The sequence below is a fragment of the Vespula vulgaris genome, chromosome 11 (genome assembly GCF_905475345.1).
Source record: "Vespula vulgaris chromosome 11, iyVesVulg1.1, whole genome shotgun sequence".
In the NCBI taxonomy this organism is placed as follows: Eukaryota; Metazoa; Arthropoda; class Insecta; order Hymenoptera; family Vespidae; genus Vespula; species Vespula vulgaris.
Genome location: NC_066596.1, coordinates 1,231,123 through 1,250,369, shown reverse-complemented (window position 1 = coordinate 1,250,369; position 19,247 = coordinate 1,231,123). Strand labels below are relative to the sequence as shown.

Genomic DNA, 19,247 nt, shown 5'->3' with positions numbered 1-19,247 from the left:
CTATAACTTTTACTTCCGTCGCATGCTAACGTAATAAATGTTCTCTCCTCGATATTTCTATTCTACGTAATAAAAAAAGAAGTTATCCCCTTTCTATAACATAATACGGAGAAGAGAACAGTAAGAGATTTTGACAGTTGACAGATGTTTCTGTCAGAAGACGGTATAAAATCGTTTACTTTTCAAACGTTTAGAAATATCTCGGATTGTTCGTCGAAAGATATTAATAATAAAACTTTCGTTTAACATTAATAATTTTGCGATGTAAAACAAATCGTAAGCCGGTAACAGGCATTGGCAATGCTTTTACCGCTATTACGTTTACAAGCTTCGTTGATCTAGCGATGTGTTATTATTAAAGTTTGCTTGAACGGTATGTTATCGCCAAATGTCAACTACTCATTATCATTTGTGATTTATAAGTTTGTAATACATAAGTCTGTGGAATATAATTATATTTCTGTAAATCATTTCTTTCTTTTTTTCTTTTTTTGCTTTCTTTTTCTCTTTTTTTTCCTCATTTTTTCTTTTACATTTTTTTGTAGAAAAATATATTGATATCGTGATAATATTTAACAATTCGCTTTTATAAGATTAATTTTATCACTTTCTTTCTCGATAACAGAATTTTTTAATTAACGTGCCCTAAATTAAAATACTTTTGTTAGTCGATAAGAGATATCTCGTCGAAGTATTATTTTGTGAAGATAAAATTAATAATTACATTAGCTGTAATATTACAGATAAATATGTCAAATACTTATATAAGTGAGAAACAATATATTTCCTTGTATTTAATCATTCGTTATAATTTAACAGGTTATTTACTATTTAAAAATGGCATCAGCTACGGAACAGCAGCAACAACAACAGACCACCCTGGAGTTTTATCAGGCAATGGCTGATTTTAAAAATATGTTTCCACAAATGGATGATGATGTAATCGAAGTAAGAAAATCTTTAATATCTAATATCAATCATCAATTCTAGCAAATCTGTTGGAATAAATTAAACCAATTTTGTCTCTATACTTTCCTTTAGGCTGTGTTAAGATCTAATCAAGGAGCTGTGGATACAACGATTGACCAATTGTTATCTATGAGTACGGACAATGAAAATGAAAAGATAAGAAGCGAATTGGAGCAGAGTGAAGAATTTCCTAATGTTACCAAATCTTTAAAATCGGATTCTAGTAAATCGTTGAAACATCTTCATAAATGGCAGCCTCCTTTATTAGGACCGTTACCAGATACATTTCTTAGACTTCCTCAGCAGTTATCCAAGGATACCTTAGATGGAGTATATTCGCAAGAAAATTCTATGTTGGAAGATGAAAGAATTGCTATGTTTCTTCAAGATGAAGAATTTATGGCACAGTTACGTTGGAATGAAGATTTTCTCTCTACTTTGGAAAATGGTAATAAAGTATAAAGATAATTTATTCTACTCTTTTAATTATGACTTGTAATATCTTTTAATATACTTTCTACTGTTTTATTTTTCTTTTTGTTTTTTTACAGATTCAAAATTACAAGGCACTGGCCTCGAAAAATGCAGCAATCAAAGTGGACATGACGATGAAGATTTGTTTAGAGAAAGATTAAGAAATATGGGTAAAGGTATGTTGTATGATTAAATATATTACATTTTAATCGATACTATTAAATAATTGAATAATGTATCTTTTTTTTTTTTTTTAGTATCGCGTCGTAAGTTCGCGCAACTTACAAAAGTATTTACGCGTAGCAAGAAAAGAGGAGGACGACAATTATTACCGCCAACAGCATCATGTGATGATCTTTTAGATCCAGAGGAATCATCTAGACCACAGTCTTAAAAGTCATAATACTTCAACGTAATACTTATTCGGAAAGAAAATTATTTCATTACAGCTTGCTAGATTCTACTCAAAAGACAAGCATATACAGACTAACATTTGATGAAAGATATATATACATACATATATATATATATATATATATATGTATGTATGTATGTATATATATCTTTCAATAAATAATGTGACACTACAGTTATATTTGCAGGAGATCTGTATAGTATAACTTATGTAACAGTTTATTTTTAATTTACAAGAGAATGGATACACGATGATCAATTCTCGTAGGATAATTAAATTTAAATGTGAAGTATCACAGTTGCAAAGGTCATAGAATATGCTAAAAAAAGATTACATAGTATCGTAAAGTAATTAATACTTTTAGAGTTATTCAGTTGAATACACATAATACTAACAATAGTATATTATGGTACACATTGATAATAACAATAATGATAGACGCATTATATAACAAAGAAAAGATTTGTAGCATCATACTTAAAATATTAAGACATAATTATAAAATTTAAGATCCCTTTTTAGTTTTTGTAAACATTGTGTGATATTATTTATAACAATGGATATATATAATATTGCAAACGAAAAGCTTGAAATTAGAGAAATGATCTGCATATATTTGAAAAGTACTCATTTTTTAAATATAGATTATTTATAAAAAATTAGAACCTTCCGTTTTAATTAATACAAGTTTATTCATATTCGTATAAAAGTTACTAGAAAACAGTAAAATGTTTGTAATACTTTATATGATTATTTCAATGCGTATACACTATATTTTTTATCCTACTTTTTAATATCTATTGAAATACTGACATTATGAGAAATATCACTCGATGTACAGGATAAAACAACAGATAATATTTGTACTATGTATTAGAAATAATTTTATATCAATTTACTTTACGTTAAAGTAGCCATATGTTGATATTATTTTTTGAAAAAATATGTGACAAATTGGTTGTGACAGATAGTTGTAATTCTTATTTACGTTATATTACGGAAAAGATAAAAATGGTTTATCTAGTTATGAATCTCCAAATGTAATATAGTCTAGTCATACAATCTAGCCACCATCCACTTAATGACTATTATGGAGTGATATTGATAAATGTAGTATGTTTATATAAGTGACTATACATTAAAAATTAACAGATATCTTGGCATGTGTTAGGAGAAGCATAAGAATAGATTGAATGATGCTGATTTGCAGTTTACTAATAAGAAAAAAGCTAAGCCTTTGATTGTATGTGATAAATAAATGAAAAAGGAAAAAAGAAAAGAATGAAAGAAGAATTATATAATGTATGGTATGTACACATTACTTGTGTAGATAAATGATAGTGATGCAATGCCAATAATGCTAATTCATTTTAACCCACAATGCTAATCGATACCTTGACTTTATTCATCATTTGTAACTATTTGTATACTCTAGAAAAATATATCATGCAGTTTTAAAAGGATGAATAGCAAAGGATTATAAAAATTCAAAAATATACAGAACAGTCCGAAAATTTTATGAAATAGATTGTTATCATACAATGATTGCATATATGGTTTTATTTAACTAAATATATAAAATATGAAAGAGAGTTAAACTTAACAATCAGAACTTAAGATTATCTTATCTTCTTTTAAAGGGAACTGAGTAAAATCGATTTTATAAATATTTCAGGTCTTTCATTCATACAGAATTACTATGAATCTGGTTGTTTAAAGAACACTCTTGCCCCAGAAAGACTGTAATATAGTAATCGAAATTCTGCACTTCTTTCTCCTAAGCGTTTTAAAGTTAGTGCCCTGGTTTGTTGCAACTTTTCATCTCCATGATCATCTTTATTTTCTGCATTGATATGATTTTCAACCGTTTCGAACCAATGTAATGCATCTAATTCCGCACTTTGATCGAGAAGAGCATTTATATATGCTACTCCCATCGCAAAACCGTCATCCGTAAAAGCTCCACCAGTTTGGTTTCTTTTAAACATCTTTTCTTTATTTGATACCGAATTATCAACAAAACTTAATGTTAAAGGCGGTACTATAGCATAGAATTTCTGTAAATGATGTGATTTGGGATCTCGAAAAGCAGATGCAAATACATCAACCAGTAATTTAAAATAATGTATGCCTTCTGTAAAGTTATGAACTAAATTTCCAATATCATCCTCTAAACGTTTGGCAGCAGCTTGCGTTGTTTCATTATAATTTAAATTTTTACACATAGTTTCAAACGACATGTTTAAATGAATATCTGGTAGAAATGATACAGCATTTGAGCTTGCATGTAATCCACCAGATCTAATTAATCGTACATATCCAAGGGCATTTCCAATGTGAGTTATCAATTGACGAAATTGATCCAAATAACTCAATCCATCAGGAGTCATTCCCAGTTTCCTTATTCCTTTCTGAAATTTTTCTGCTCTTTCGTATGTATAAGGTATTGCTCCACTTTCACGTTGTGATTTAATAAATCTTATATCTCGCATTAATCTAGATTTTATATGTTCGTCAAACATAAACTGTGAAAATGTGTGCAATTTAACACGAAGAAATTGATACACAAAATTTACAGTAGTACTCATAATACCAGTTCCATGAGTTCTAATTGAATTAGCTATGTGACGAATTCCAATGGTATTTAAATGCTTATTGTTACTTGTATGTTCTATGAATGTTTGTGTATTCAAATTGTATAGATATTTGGATACAAAGACATGTATATTTCTCATAATTTCCAGAGCATCCAAACCTTGCTCCAAAGTTTGTGTCGGTAAATGATTGTGTACAGTATCAAGATTTAATTTGTAATTAGCCAGAGCGTGCATCGTTCTATATGTTTTCCAATCATGCAATGCTACCGTGGTAAGATTATAAAACATATCGTCCAGATAATGTTCAATAAATCTTTTAGCATATATCATTGTATTAGCTAAAGGTAAAGGCAATGAATGGACTATTCTTCCACCATCTTTGGCACCCACCTCAAAGGGATTACTGGAATCTAATTTCAAGTGCGCATGTACATGAAGTCGTAGGCTTGTTTCAATCTCACGGCAAGCTGGTTCTAGTACAGTTTTCAGTAATATTTCTTTTAAATCTTTAACGTGTTGTTCATTCATGTCAGACAATTCTTGTTGATCGAGAACATTATTAAATGCACCAAAAAAGTGAACTAAGTGACCGATGTTGATATTTTTTTCAATTATAGAAGTAAAATATGCGGGTATTATATTTTGATGATGCAATAGTACCGAATAATCACAGAGATCGTCGACATTATCATAAAGTTCTGCAAAGACATCATAATTGTCTAATAAAAATTTAAGCTTTACTATATCCTCATCTTTGAAAGTTTCAGTCAACTGACTGGCACACGCAAGAGCACATCGGACTATCAATCTTCTGTCTGCACTAGCAGGTCCGCTTATTAGGCGCATACTTAGTCCTATTAATGATAGCGCATCGAGTCTTTCTTTACTATAGCCTCTATCTTTCTGAATTAAACCTTTCCGGGCTGTTACAAGTATAGCTAAAATATAATAACTAAGATATTGTAATACTTGATCTTGTGATTGCACTACAACTGGACCCAATATATAGAACCATGTTTGGAGAGATTTTTGTATTTCTATAAGTTTACAAATATGCTGAACTGTGTTTCGATTCATTGGTTTTACAAGATTAGCATGCAGATTCGTTATAAAAGATATAATTTCCTTAATTTGTGCTAATAATGTAATTATATCTGTAAGTAATATACGCTTATGTCCTATATCAGAAATCTGAAGACTACCTTTCATTAAAATGCTCTGCATCTCTAAGCACCACATCATAGCTTTATTTATCAAAACATTTACAGTAACTGCCAATTTTTGTGTTCTGTTTAAAAGAAGTTTTTCACCTATTTGTGAACTAACAACACTCCCAACTTCCTTTGGTAAAAATTCGTTTAAAAATTTACTGGGTATCCAAATGACATTTCCGATTAATGTTACAGCATAAAACTTTTTGTTGGCTTCTGATATCCGCTTGACTAACTTCTTATCACAAGTTCCAAATAATTTTGTTACTACAACGATACCAACATTAGCTCTAATCCAATTTTTATTTAATGCAGCATTGTCATTAGATTTGCTTTCTATGTCTGACATCAAGTTTTTCAAATAATTAACAATTTGATCGTTCATAATTGGACCTTTATTTACATCCATTACATATTCGACTGCTTTAGAAAACACAGTTTTTTTCAATAACTGTTCCTGCCAATCTGTTAATAATTTATCAAGCATATGAAGTTTAGCTTCCGGTATTCCAAATTGTGCTGGACTATGCATAACAGAGCGTATATTCATCCTGTACTTTTTCCAATAATTTAATATCGACGGTTGTGCGTCGATAACTTCGTCCAGTATTACAAGAATTATAAATAAGTCTATGAAATGTTCTATCAAAGCAGGCAAATATATTTCATGAGATCCTCCAGCTAAACTGAGCAACTGCTGTGTGGTCAATTGTAAAACTGTCATTATTCTATTTACAAAAGTCGATAGACATTGGAGATCGGATAAAAGGCTACCAATGTTTTTTAGATCGTCGTCCATACTTTTATCACTGTGTGCAAAGAGCTTAGCATAAAAAGTATTAGCTTCTTTCTTTAGCAGTCTTATTTCTCTACATGTTCCTGCAACAGCACCAAGCAGCTTGGATAAATCTTTACTCTCCATTTCTACCAAAGATATAATACTGATATCTTCGACTGTCTGATAGACAAGTCGTATAGGACCTTCCATAAAATATTCCAAGGTTGAATCATTTAGCCAAAATCTATCTGCCAAAGTGTCAAAAAATTGTCCATACTTTCGTAATAGCATGGAACCGGCAGCTTTGTATATAGTTTCATCCTTTTGGGAGTTCCACGATGATGATTCAATCATCGTTAGATATAAAATAATTAATTTTTCCTTTCAAATGTATATATATAAACCTACGACATCCACCTAAATGCATTAATTATACAATCGACAGTTTTTACATACTTTGACACTTACAACAACACGATTTTGACACATTACCGCAAACAGTATAACCAACGTAATATTAACTTTGATTAATCAACCACTTCACTCGTAAAGAATGCACGTTATTAGAAATACGTGTATTTTATGGTAAAAATGTAGAATTCTAAAAGACAAAAAGGCAAATATTAGATTACTGTAGTTTTTTTTTATCTTACTAGACTTAAATAATTTGTTAAGTTTGTTTGGTTAAATATTAAATAGCTCTTAACAAAATATAAACATAACGTAGTTTTAATATGAAATTTCAACAGGTGCCAATATAAAACTTTCAAATTCGGAATTCTTACTGGCCAATTACGTGATCGATATTTTTCGATTTCGTAAGGTGTAATCGAATCAATTGTTAAATCAATCAGGTATAGTCAATGTTGCGTTTTGCGAGTTTTACTTAGTAACTTTCCTGCATATTTGTTTTAAGATACGAACAAAGATACTAGAACTTCTCCCTTATACGATCTTCGTGATTGGCTGATCCTCGCGACAGTCATTGGAACACGTTGATTGGTTATCGCTCTATACACTGATACCTAATGTCGATTTCGCTTCGACATCTATACTTTAAAGTCGTCACAATTGTATTCATCAAGTTTTTAGAGTTGGTAGAGAGAATTTTATAACCCTTTTCTGCTTAATGTCAGTTAAGTGAAATGTCTATTTTATGGATATTATTCTTTATCGTTCCCATGTCTTAACAAGATTAACATGCAGATAGAAAAGTATAGTTTTTATATTATTATTATTATAACCTATATATATTTTTTCTAATTTGATTGATCGCAATATGTGATGTTAATTTTAGAAAATATAAACAAAATTATTTTCGCAGATGTAAATACAAATACAGTGAGCTAGGAAGGAGCTATATTTATTTTTTCCTCCACTAAAAAGAATAGAAGACTGATAAGAAAATATTGAATGTATCGGAGAATCTTTATACTAAATCCTTCAAATTTAGAAAGAAGTATTTAGCGATGATATTTTAATGATAATATGGAGAAAACATCTATAGGAATGTTATGGAAAGCTTTTGTAAAAAGTTCAAATGAGTCCCATGAAATATTACCAGAGAAAAAGAATTATGATCTAAGTTTTCAAGGAGAAGAAGCAAGACTAGCGTATGAAGAAATTATCAAACAAGAAGGTGAAATAGTTACGACAAAGAAACCTACATCTATAAGACTGAAAAGTAGTAATGCTCAGAGCATCTTGCATACGAAATCACTATTGGATACAGTTCAACCAAAGAAAACTCATTCGGCCGAAAATATAGTTATAAAGGTTACAATTAATGCTATATTAAAAGCTGTGGAACAAAAGGATTTGAAATTCTTACAGAAACATATTACACCAGAGAATGTTAATGTATCGGATGACTTTGGTTGGACTCCTCTAATGTCAGCTGCTTATTGTGGTCATTTAGAAGTGATTGAATTTTTATTACAACTAGGAGCAAATAGAAGAATTAAAGAAAAATCAGGTCTTACAGCGGCGCAATTAGCTTTGAAAAGAAATCATTTGAATATAGTAGCTTTGCTTAGGAAAAAGCATGATTTTACAAATATTAAAACTCAAACTGATAAATTAGAGATAACAGAAATATCAAAGAATTGTAAGGAAAGTGCATGTAACGATGAGGATAGTGTTAAAGACAAATTACAAGAAAATACAAATTTTTATTGTGACATCTGTAAAAGAAATTTTCGAGAAACAACAGTGAAAAAGCATGAAGCTTCTACTTTACATATTTTTAATACGAAACCAAAACTGCCAAATGCAATATACGGTATATCGAAACAAAATAAAGGTTATCAAATGCTTTTAAATACAGGTTGGGATGAGGAAGGGGGTCTTGGACCATCTGGGAAAGGAATTAAATATCCAATCAAAACAATGCTTAAAATGGATCGTAAAGGTTTAGGACAACCTGGAGAAGTAGAATCTAGAATAACACATTTCATGCCTGGAGATACAAATGCAATTAAAAATGTTAGAATATATAAGCAAAAACCTTTGAAAAAGAGAGACAGAGAAAAGTTACTTAACAGAGAAGCTAGAAAAGAAAGAGCGCTTCGTATTGCATTGTCTTAATGTAAAATTGCTTTTTACAATTTCACGAAACTCTGTGTGAAACCTAAGACTGAATAGAAAATATGTATAAACTGTCGTAAATACTGCAAGTTCATACTATTTCTTTGTGCTTACATGTTCGTATCTTATATTTGTATTTCTGGTTATTCATGTTTATTAATATTTTTCTTATCCTGTTTAGGTGATATAATACTAACAAAAAAAAGCTACAATGTTTGAAATAGTATTGAAAAAAGCAAACAAAGAAATAATTGTTAGTTCATCAAGAATAAGTGTCCAGCTGTAAGATAACATTTTGATTATGTAAAAGATCAAATTACAAAAGGAAGAACATGAAAAATGAAAAAAATTCTAAAACTGTTTTTACTTGATATTTTGAAGCTTCAATTGCGTAAGATTAATTAACACTATTTAAGATATTTTATATTTTATAAAAGTTTATAATTGTTATACTTCATATTTCAGATTAAAAAGATGTAATATTCGAATTAACATATAATAAAATGGAGCAAAAATAAAAGATCAAATTAAAATGTAAAAAAAAAAAAAATAGAATTTCATGTGTTAGTAGATAAAATATTAAACTGTATGCAAAACTTATGATTCTTTATCTAAATTATCATTATTAAAATAAGGGTTTTGTTTATATTCATGGGTCTAAAGTAATAGTGATGATTAATAATAATGATTTCATCTCTATAGCAAAAATTTTTGTATTAAAGAAACATCTAAATATTATAAAATATTGCAAAATGTTATATATGGATATTATAAAAATGGATGTTTAGTTAAAAATACAATTTTCTACTTATTTATATTAAAAAGAAAAAACCTTCTCCTATTTTTGCCTTATGTTTCATATTTATCATAGTGATAATTACAATAAGAGTAAATTGTTTCTGAATTATCACGAAAGAGGGCAGAATCGTAGATTATATTAGGTTAGTTGACGCAAGATATCGAATTCTGAAGTTAAATCGCAGCAATTCAAATTGTTTAAATTGTTACAAATATAATTATTGTGTTATATTAAATTACATAGAGTAATATTTGAATATTGACAAAAACTATATGTAACAAAGTTCGAAGATTAATTGATCTTCTTTGCGTTGTTGTCTTAAAGAAGAAATTATTAAAAAATGACAACACGAGAAATATTAACAATTCAATTAGGTCATTATTCTAACTTTATTGGGACTCATTGGTGGAATCTTCAGGTATTATTAATTTTATAAATAAAAATATTTTATCGATACTTTTACTTATATTCGCATATATTTTAGGAAACTAATTTTTCTTATGATCCTGATAATCCTTCAGAGATAAATCATGATGTTTTGTATAGAGAAGGAGAAAATTTCAAGGTAAAGTAAATGAAAAATTTTAAAAGAAGAATATAATTTTATATGTCAATTGAGAAATTAAAGATTATTTTCTCTCTTTCTTTTTTTTTTGTTTTCTAGAAACAAGTAACGTTTACTCCAAGGCTTTTATTAGCAGATTTGAAAGGAACTTTAGGTTACTTAAAAGAAAGTGGAACTTTATACAGTACTCCGCAACACGAAGAAGCATCATTATTATGGGATAAAGAAAATATAGAAATCACAGAGGAAAATATATTTCCTAAGCCTGCTTTTATAGAAAATTTAGATAAACCTATAGAAGGAACACAATCGCAAGATTTTAATCTTGAAAATTCAGTAAATACATGGGTCGATTACTTAGTACCTAGATTTCATTCAAGAACAGTTAATACTGTAAGAGAATATGAACATAATAGTAGCAATCATCCATTTGATATTTATACCTATGGAAGAAATTTATGGAACACGGAACAATTTTCAGACGATTTCACAGATAGAATACGAGCTTATGTAGAAGAATGCGATTTAATGCAAGGTTTTCAAGTAAGTAAAAAGTATACATTTTCTAACGATAATACCATAATCAAGCATTATATTCTTATTTCTTAAAAAAACAGATATTGGTTGACTCCATAGATGGATTTGCTGGACTTGGTGTCTCATGTATTCAACACCTAAGAGATGAATATGGCAAAAGTATTCTAGCATTTCCTTGTATCAATGGTCAAAACACCGAACCATCTGTATCAGATTTGATTAAAGCTATTAACATAGCATTATGTTGGCAGCATATAGGAGAATACTCATCGCTCTTTAGTCCTCTTTGTTGCGGAGAAAATGGTTGGCCACAAATAGGCACTCCTCGAAAATTTGACAACCTTAGTTACGAATTAGAACTTAAATATCACACTAGTTCTATATTAGCAACTGCATTGGATACATTGAGTTTAAGATATAGACGGAAAGAATATCCTAACGTAGTATTATCCGATTTATGTGCTGATCTTAATAAACTTGGATGGAAAGCAGTAGCGACCAGTCTAAGTTTACCTTTTCCAATGACGATAAAAAGAGATTTGATAGACATATTAGACGATTACGAAGGTTCTTTATGGACAAGTTTGACACCCAGTTGTGATATACCAATGGATAAAAATATGCAAAGTATAGCGTTAAGAGGAATATCGGAAGAAAGATTGAAGAGACCGATGAACGAAGCGATCAAGCAAATGTCGAAACCTGCTTATAGATGTTCTACCGTACACGAAATGATGACGCTTTATTTAGCTTGTACATGTCATGCATCAGCAACATATTTGTCTACTATAAAATCAAGTCTCAAAATACAACAACCGTATCCAAAAATTTTCAACACTAACGTTACGGAAACCGGAGATATAGCAGGATGGCCAGTAGGAGAAGGTAATTCGATAACAGTATTCATCTATTTAATAAAAATAATGTAAATTTTAACAAACAAACATACATTAATCTTTTGCAGACGTACGATCAGTTCCAGTAATGGCTGGATTACATTCTGGAAGTAGTCTTGCATCCATGTATGAATCTTTACATAATCAAGTACAGAGAATACGCAGTATTAAAAAGTTTCATGCTTTTACCGACTCTGGCCTTGAGGAGGATGAATTTTCAGAGTGTTTGAATCATTTATTGGATTGTAAAGAAACGTACGAAGATCATTATATTTGAAGAGTAAAATAAAAATGCTAACTCTTTATATATATATATATATATATATATATATATATATATATTTATATATATTTATGTATATATATAAATCAGTATTTTCATCATCTTTCATATGTTGAAAAGTAATATAGAGTTTTTATCGATAAAGCGAGTCCTCGTTATGCGTATACGATCCCGTATGAGTATAAGATCGTAATGCGTTATCTTAAATATACCTTAAAATATGATCCTCTATAACAAATCGACCCCGGTGAAGATGGGAGTGGCAAGACACACCCTAGTCAGGCTATATAATATCCTATCGAACATCCCAGAACGTAAAAGTCCGGTAACAACCCTTCAGTCACGATAAAATACATCACAGAGGTAACTCCGTTCAATTTTTCTAAACGAAGTACTTCGCTCGTTCTTTTTGTTGTTTTTGTTATTATTTTTCTTCGAAATACTTAACAAAAGGAAAAAAAAAAAGAAAAGGAAGGAATTCTAGAAGCAAACGATGGGAAATAAGGTAGCCACGTTCTCCGAGGAACAATTGGAAGATTATCAAGATTGTACATTTTTCACGCGTAAAGAAATTTTAAGGTAACGATTTGCTTTGAACTTTTTAGAAAAGTTTTATATTGTAAGTCATTTACAATTCTGTTTCTTCCTTTTTTCTTTTATAGAATATTCAAGCGTTTTCGAGAAATGGGTGATCCAGGAATGGTTCCACGTACGATGACGTCACAGGAAGCATCAACTTTACGCTTACCACTATCGTATCTGGCACGTATTCCAGAACTCAAGGTTTATATTAAATATCCATGTTGCTAACAACCAGTATATTTGATGGAACAACGGAATGTAGGAAAATTATTTTCTTTTTTTTTTTTTTTTGTATTTTTTTCTCCTTCTTTTTGATAGGAAAATCCATTCAGAGAACGAATTTCAGAAGTGTTCACAAAAAGCAACAGAAAACAACAATCAGAAAATACCGAAGGTATTTGTTTCGAAGATTTCCTCGAGATGATGTCTGTCTTCTCAGAGCAGGCACCGCGGGATCTGAAGGTCTTTTACGCCTTTAAGATTTATGGTACGACTACGTACACGTGAACCGGACTAACGAAAGGACAGACAGATCGTGAGAGTACTTCGAGGTCGATGTCGTGTAGTCGAGAATTCAAAAAATGAATCGAATGTTTTCTTAACATTTTAATAATCGTTCGTGCGTTTTATTATTTTAAAATAAATTAAAAAAGTTTTTTGTTAAGGTTTCTTTCTTCTTCTTTTTTTTTTTTTTTAAGATAAAATTTTAAGACAATTTTCAAAGGACGATTACAGTGATCGTAGATCATATAATTATTTAATAAACGTTCTCAAATACAACGACATCTAAATCGAAATGAAACAAATGAAAAGTATCGAACGATAGATCCAAACGAAAGTTTACTTTTCTGTGATAGATTTCGACGAAGATGGAGTATTAGGTATCGGTGATTTGGAACGCACCTGTCGGCAGCTGGTCCAAGATGGTCTAACTAGCGAGGAAGTATACACCGTGTGTCAAAAAGTTTTAGAGGAGAGTGACATTGACGGTGATGGTGCTCTCTCGTATCTTGATTTTGAACACGTTGTTACTAGAACACCAGATTTCATCTCGACATTTCATATAAGGATATAAATCTCATCTCGTTTGATCAAGAGAGAAAAAAAGTAATAAAAGTATGTTAAAGAACTTACTCAATAGCAACTAAATACACTGATTAAACGCGTTTAACGAGCAGCAGGAATAAAGACGCGTTCGTTTACAATTAATGGCGGCGAAAAAGCATCATGGCAAAACATCGACCAGTGAACGTTATTTCGCAAAACTCATGGGATAATTATTAGCTTGGTAAGAGTCCGTACCGAAGAGGTACTACTATGTACCCTGTTACACGTTACAGGCATACTTTCTTACACGGGTTCTGCGAGTCGCCCCTGTTGAGCAACAACGAGCAATGCCGGGGATAAGTAAGCAGGCCATTCATTCTTCCTTTATACGAGACTATCGGAGACCGTAGGAAATCTTACATAGGGTTTTACGATTTTAAGAAAATCTTAAGATAGCAGGAGGTCTTTGAAATTGACAATATTTTTCTTTAATAATCAAATATAAAAAATATCAATGACAAATATCAAACAAATATATTAACGTATATATAAACGACGATTCTTAAAATATTGATCAATTATATTTGCTCGATTATAACATAAAAATAGATACAACAAAGCTAGATATTTCATAGTTTAGATCTTCAAAGATTTCAAAAAATAAGATATTAGTCAAGAATTAGATAGAAGGAGAAATTTTGATCAAGCCGGTTTCGCAAAGTTTCTCCCCCTCTTTCTCGACGACTTTAGAGATAGTTGGACTCTCGCGAGCATCGAGAAGGAGCCATCGTGTACGAGAGCCGTCGTCCCTTTCGATCGTTCTCTCTTTCCCTCTCCTTGTGTCTCCCTTTCTCTCTCTCTCTCTCTCTCTCTCTCTCTCTCTCTCTCTCTTCTCCTTCTCCTTCTCCTACCGCTTTTGCTGTGGCGGGGTTCGGTCGTCTCAAAAAGCGGTCGAAATCGGAGATACCACCCTGTGGCACGGCCGGTTATAGTCGGCCGCACGGTAACTAACCGAGTCTCGAGACCAAGGCCATCCGGTCACTTCTCGTCCTCTCCACCAGTCTTGGTGTCCGACCCCTTTCCCCGTAGAAGCTTGCTTCGTGAGGAGGAGCAGGAGCCACTGCTTCAACATTTCAACATTTTCTCTCCCTCTCTCTCTCTCTCTCTCTCTCTCTCTCTCTCTCTCTCTCTCTTTCTCTCTCTCTCCTTTCTCTCTTTCTTAGAATATACATATATGTATGTTGTATGTGTATATATATATATATTTCTTTAAAAATAATCTTTTAGTTTTACTTGTTCATTTCATTGTTATATTTTACTTTAATCTTATTCTATACGATGATAATAGTCAAGAAGGTTAAATAAACTCAGTCGGTCTCTCCTCTCTTTCTTTCTTTCTTTCTTTCTTTCTCTTTCTATCTGTTGGTCGTCGAGCCAACCGGCTTCCATGGCATGCTTCTATGCATTCTTCGGCCTCCTCGACGTGGCTCGTCTCGACAAGTCCAGAGCCCTCGGGGGCGGGCAAAGAGAGAGTGGAGAGGTAAAGGGGAAGGTGGAGGGAACAGACGAGATGAGAAGTCAGAGAGAAGAGGAATGAGAAGGCAAAGATCGCGGGTGGACGACGAGCAGAAAAAGGGAGAGGTGCTGGACTCCAGTCGATGGAGGGAGCTCAAGAAGTGGCGGAGGGCAGAGATTTGAACCTGACTTTTACGTTGGTCCCGCCAGCTACGGACCCAGCTAAGACCCTGGCGTGGGCGATCTCTTCTCCTTCAAAAGAGAAAAAGAGAGAGAGAAATCTCTCGAACCTTCACAAGGGCCTTAACCCATACCTCTGTCATTGACACCTTTAGGGATTGTGATATTTCGTTATTCTATTTTTTTTTTCTTTCTTTCTTTCTTTCTTTTTCTTTTTCTTTTTTTTTTTTTTTTAAGAAATCGGAAAGAATTCGAATTGAAAAAGGAAAGAAGAAAGGTAATGATCGAAAATTTCTGTTAGCGTCAATGATACCTAACTTATCGTATGATTATATCCAACGTGTAAGATTATCGATAATTAAATCGAGTCTCTTGTGTAAAGGAGCTATCTTTTGAAGGATTTTGAACTTTCCCAAACCGGACTTGAAATATTTTTTATTTCTATGTCTCTCTTTCTCTCTCTTGCTTATTTCTCACTGATATCCACACACGTGCGTGAGTGCGTGCGTGTTAAGAGAGTGTATTCGCAGAAAGCCGGTATTCGGATTTAACGCGAGTACATCAGCACACTTGAGGCTCGAGGAAACGTTGGAGGCGAATTCTTCGATAAATCATACCGGCGCCGGATGTATTATTTATTAGTTTGAACGTAGAGAAGACTGATCGCGCTGCTTCGAAATTATCGAAGCGATTTGATCACTCGCGCGATCTATACGAGCCTTGGCTCGTGATCTTGAATAGACTACATCAGAGAATGTTCGCGTTAATAAAGATCCGGGTCAGATATAGGAACGACAAAAATTCTCTCTCGTTTCTATGCAAATCGTAGGAGTAAGGAGAGAACATTAGTCTATCATATATATACGTATATATATGTGTGTGTGTTGTATATATATATGCATATATATCTATGTATGTATATAAGTACGCATGCGCGAAAAGAACCATTTACAATGACGTACAAATTCGATGGAACGAACGAGGCCGTAGCTCGATTTCACCGGACTCGCTTTACAGTTATACCACTTTGAACTAAGCAGCTCTTTTATCGGTCGATCTAAAATGCAGACAGAGAGTAAGTAAGAGAGAGAAAGACTCTTTATAACCCTATCGGATTACGTTAACCTGCCGATCTTCGATTTAATCTAACGTCCAAAAACGGATATACTTCGTGCGTGACGCCGATCGTGAGAGTCGTATTGTTTGAAATAAATTAAGCTTATCCCTCTCGCGATGTCATTTAAGACTAACGGACCGTAAATATATTTTACTTTTACTTTGACAAAAAGATAATCGAGATAGGTGAGGTTAGAAAAATTTTTTGTGATCTTCTATTTCTCTCTTCCTCTTTCTTCCTCTCCTTTTCTTCTCTCTTAAGAAAAAAAAAATAGATATTTAAGAATGAGACGTTAGAATTATTTTCTTCGTCATTTCATCTTGGGAAAGAAATATTAGAAAAAAACAAGTTAGAACCTTTTCATTGATCATATTTCTCGAAAGTATATATTATAGAAAGAGAGATTACAATAATTTTCTTGGTCGTTTGTCAAAAAAAAGAAAAAGGAAAAAGAAATTCACAACAGAGAAGTTAGGAAAATTTTCTTGATTATTTATCTACGTATATTTAAAAAAGCATATTCAAGGTTGAGAAAGGTTGAGACAATTCTCTTGATCATCTCTCCTGAAAAAAAAAAAAAAACATATTAAAGAAAGAGAGGTTAGGACAATTTTCTTGATTATCCATCTCGTAAAAACAACCGAGAAAGAAAGGTTAGGATAATTTTCTTGATCGTCCATCTTGAGAGAAAAAAAAACATATTAGAGAAAGAGAGGTTAGAACAATTTCCTTGATCATCTCTCTTGGAAGAAAATATGCGAGAAAGATAGGTTAGTATAATTTTCTTGATCGTTTGTTCAGAACATTAAAATAAAAAATAAAAAAGAAACTAATAAATAAATAAAAATATCACAGAAAGCGAGCTATAGAATAATTTTCTCGATCGTTTGTTTAGAAGAACATATATACACACACACACACACACACACATATATATATATAGAGAGAGAGAGAGAGAAAGAAACATATAAGGTTAGGAAAATTGTCTTGATCTGTCTGTAACCTTTGGCTGGATTGTTTCATTGCTTTCTTTTACTATCATCGAAGACCTGTCTTATTACGCCTACTTGATTTTTGAATTACCGATTGCATTGGCAAGGTTGCACATAGTCGAAATAATATTGGCACTCTTGCGGCCACATATCCTGGTGGTTCATAAGGAGGCGAGAACGTTTATACAGAGAGAACCGTCTACCAAAGAGGGGGAGGAAGGGTTCCAAGGAGTCGGTTGGCCAACGGAATGTGGCTTGACCGGCCGACCATCCCCCGTCTTCCTCTCCCGTGGACCCATCGAGAAAGAGTGGAAAAAGGAGAGAAGAAAAAGACCGAGAGAAAGAGAGAAAGATGATCGAGGAAGGGAGAGGAAAAGAAAGCAAGAGAGAGAAAGAGAGAGAGAGAGAGAGGGTTCAATGGTGGACAGAAGAAGATGCAGATACACGACTGGCCCAACCGCTTTTGGCTCCCTAATGGACCCCATTGGGGTTGCTCGAATATTCCTTTGCTATCTCGGACATCTACGCCACGGTATTCGTAATCCACGAGGGCACAGTTTTTAACGTGCTATTCTAAAATCTACCTGAACACTTATGGCTAAATCTAGTTCCCTATCTTATTAAGATCATTGTCAGAACAATTCAGTAATCGGTATTGGTATTTTCCAATTTTTTGATTCCAATCATTAAACGAACAATCCTATTCCTATTAATACAAAAAGAAAAAGGAAAGAAAAACTTGGAATACGATCGAAGTTTTCTTCCTAACTTTGTAAACTGTTCGAATTCTATGTAAACCGTGATCGTTGTTCATACGGTACGTATGTACGTAACGTGTACATACGTACATAGATAGGTAGGATCGTATCGAACAAAGTGGCTTAACGTGTAAGCATAGTCTTTCTTGGTGCATTATAAAATACTTAGGAGCAACCTGAAGATTCCAGTATTAAGGTACATCGACGAAATAAAGTGCCATTAGATTCGTACGTACACGTTCTTTCCATTCACGGTTGTATACTCTCTCGTAAGTTTTAAATAGAACGTAATGCAGTTGGGGTGAAGAGAGAGAAAGAGAGAAAGAAATAGATAGGGTGGGGGGAGGGTAAAGGAGAGAATACTCGTAGAGATAGGTTAGGTGTAACGATCATCGGCAAGAAGCAAGTTTTACCTTGCACGCTGGATTCCGTAATATACCTTACAAGATCGATGCACGCGATTATGCATGCCTTAGGCAAAGTTCTTTTCTCATCCGAGAATATCGTGGCTTCGGCGCGTGGATATTGTACGTATCTTTGATTGGTACTCAAAATTCACCGAGTCGTTTCACACCTTCCTATCAAGCCTACGGGGTCAATACATACGTATAAATATAAAGCTAATTCAGTATTATTCAAATTACATAGATAGATATGGGGCTCGGTGATTAGAAGAGAAGTTTTTCGTATGTGTATATTATTATGTAATAAAGTAAACATTTTTTTTGTTCATTAAGTTACAGAGCTAATTCGATATTCTCCGAACTACGAAGATATATTTCGATGATAATTATTATTTATTTTGTTACAAAATAAAAATTGTTTTTATTATATACTCACAGTATGTGGTAATCGTTTTAGCCCACACACGTGTATTTGTTAATTGTGTCTGTCAATACAACGTAATGAACGTTACTATGTAATTTTGCTAGTATTTTAACTATAC

At 32.3% G+C, this 19,247-nt stretch overlaps 5 protein-coding genes across 7 annotated transcripts; 4 read left to right on the top strand and 1 right to left on the bottom strand.

Annotated features, from left to right (window-relative positions):
* The first annotated feature begins 12 nt into the window (after positions 1 to 12).
* Positions 13 to 3,216, top strand: LOC127067621 (CUE domain-containing protein 1). Its single transcript, XM_051002799.1, has 5 exons — positions 13 to 373; positions 820 to 948; positions 1,042 to 1,417; positions 1,521 to 1,619; positions 1,701 to 3,216. The coding sequence occupies exons 2-5, from the start codon at positions 838 to 840 to the stop codon at positions 1,835 to 1,837; spliced, it is 723 nt and encodes a 240-aa protein (XP_050858756.1). The 5' UTR covers positions 13 to 373; positions 820 to 837; the 3' UTR covers positions 1,838 to 3,216.
* Positions 3,217 to 3,400: 184 nt separating this feature from the next.
* LOC127067600 (WASH complex subunit 4) lies at positions 3,401 to 7,331 on the bottom strand. Of its 2 annotated transcripts, none has more exons than XM_051002701.1 (2): positions 7,230 to 7,331; positions 3,401 to 7,045 (listed from the first exon to the last, which is right to left on the bottom strand). In XM_051002701.1, the coding sequence occupies exon 2, from the start codon at positions 6,796 to 6,798 to the stop codon at positions 3,556 to 3,558; it is 3,243 nt and encodes a 1,080-aa protein (XP_050858658.1). In that variant the 5' UTR covers positions 6,799 to 7,045; positions 7,230 to 7,331; the 3' UTR covers positions 3,401 to 3,555. The 2 variants fall into 2 exon arrangements, with proteins under 2 accessions (XP_050858658.1, XP_050858660.1); XM_051002703.1 differs by having other exon boundaries at positions 3,401 to 6,848; positions 6,913 to 7,303.
* A 143-nt stretch (positions 7,332 to 7,474) lies between these two features.
* Positions 7,475 to 9,359, top strand: LOC127067411 (G patch domain and ankyrin repeat-containing protein 1 homolog). Its single transcript, XM_051002253.1, has 3 exons — positions 7,475 to 7,658; positions 7,769 to 9,146; positions 9,212 to 9,359. Exon 2 carries the CDS (start codon positions 7,933 to 7,935, stop codon positions 9,028 to 9,030), a length of 1,098 nt encoding a protein of 365 aa, XP_050858210.1. The 5' UTR covers positions 7,475 to 7,658; positions 7,769 to 7,932; the 3' UTR covers positions 9,031 to 9,146; positions 9,212 to 9,359.
* LOC127067409 (protein misato) lies at positions 9,275 to 12,477 on the top strand. Its single transcript, XM_051002252.1, has 6 exons — positions 9,275 to 9,421; positions 9,496 to 10,247; positions 10,314 to 10,394; positions 10,494 to 10,937; positions 11,012 to 11,816; positions 11,896 to 12,477. The coding sequence occupies exons 2-6, from the start codon at positions 10,170 to 10,172 to the stop codon at positions 12,102 to 12,104; spliced, it is 1,617 nt and encodes a 538-aa protein (XP_050858209.1). The 5' UTR covers positions 9,275 to 9,421; positions 9,496 to 10,169; the 3' UTR covers positions 12,105 to 12,477.
* A 69-nt stretch (positions 12,478 to 12,546) lies between these two features.
* On the top strand, positions 12,547 to 13,825 carry LOC127067412 (calcium and integrin-binding family member 3-like). Of its 2 annotated transcripts, none has more exons than XM_051002255.1 (4): positions 12,547 to 12,689; positions 12,773 to 12,893; positions 13,011 to 13,086; positions 13,550 to 13,825. In XM_051002255.1, exons 1-4 carry the CDS (start codon positions 12,604 to 12,606, stop codon positions 13,765 to 13,767), a joined length of 501 nt encoding a protein of 166 aa, XP_050858212.1. In that variant the 5' UTR covers positions 12,547 to 12,603; the 3' UTR covers positions 13,768 to 13,825. The 2 variants fall into 2 exon arrangements, with proteins under 2 accessions (XP_050858212.1, XP_050858211.1); XM_051002254.1 differs by having other exon boundaries at positions 13,011 to 13,179.
* Positions 13,826 to 19,247: the final 5,422 nt, after the last annotated feature.

Bases quoted from the DNA above. Each gene is read 5' to 3' on its own strand.
- LOC127067600 (XM_051002701.1), bottom strand. From the start codon at position 6,798: ATGATTGAATCATCATCGTGGAACTCCCAAAAGGATGAAACTATATAC.
- LOC127067409 (XM_051002252.1), top strand. From the start codon at position 10,170: ATGACAACACGAGAAATATTAACAATTCAATTAGGTCATTATTCTAAC. The intron at 10,395-10,493 runs GTAAAGTAAATG...TTTGTTTTCTAG, and splicing joins GAGAAGGAGAAAATTTCAAG to AAACAAGTAACGTTTACTCC. The intron at 11,817-11,895 runs GTAATTCGATAA...AATCTTTTGCAG, and splicing joins AGGATGGCCAGTAGGAGAAG to ACGTACGATCAGTTCCAGTA.
- LOC127067411 (XM_051002253.1), top strand. From the start codon at position 7,933: ATGGAGAAAACATCTATAGGAATGTTATGGAAAGCTTTTGTAAAAAGT.
- LOC127067412 (XM_051002254.1), top strand. From the start codon at position 12,604: ATGGGAAATAAGGTAGCCACGTTCTCCGAGGAACAATTGGAAGATTAT. The intron at 12,690-12,772 runs GTAACGATTTGC...TTTCTTTTATAG, and splicing joins ACGCGTAAAGAAATTTTAAG to AATATTCAAGCGTTTTCGAG. The intron at 13,180-13,549 runs GTACGACTACGT...TTTCTGTGATAG, and splicing joins TTACGCCTTTAAGATTTATG to ATTTCGACGAAGATGGAGTA.
- LOC127067621 (XM_051002799.1), top strand. From the start codon at position 838: ATGGCATCAGCTACGGAACAGCAGCAACAACAACAGACCACCCTGGAG. The intron at 949-1,041 runs GTAAGAAAATCT...ACTTTCCTTTAG, and splicing joins TGGATGATGATGTAATCGAA to GCTGTGTTAAGATCTAATCA. The intron at 1,418-1,520 runs GTAATAAAGTAT...GTTTTTTTACAG, and splicing joins TCTCTCTACTTTGGAAAATG to ATTCAAAATTACAAGGCACT.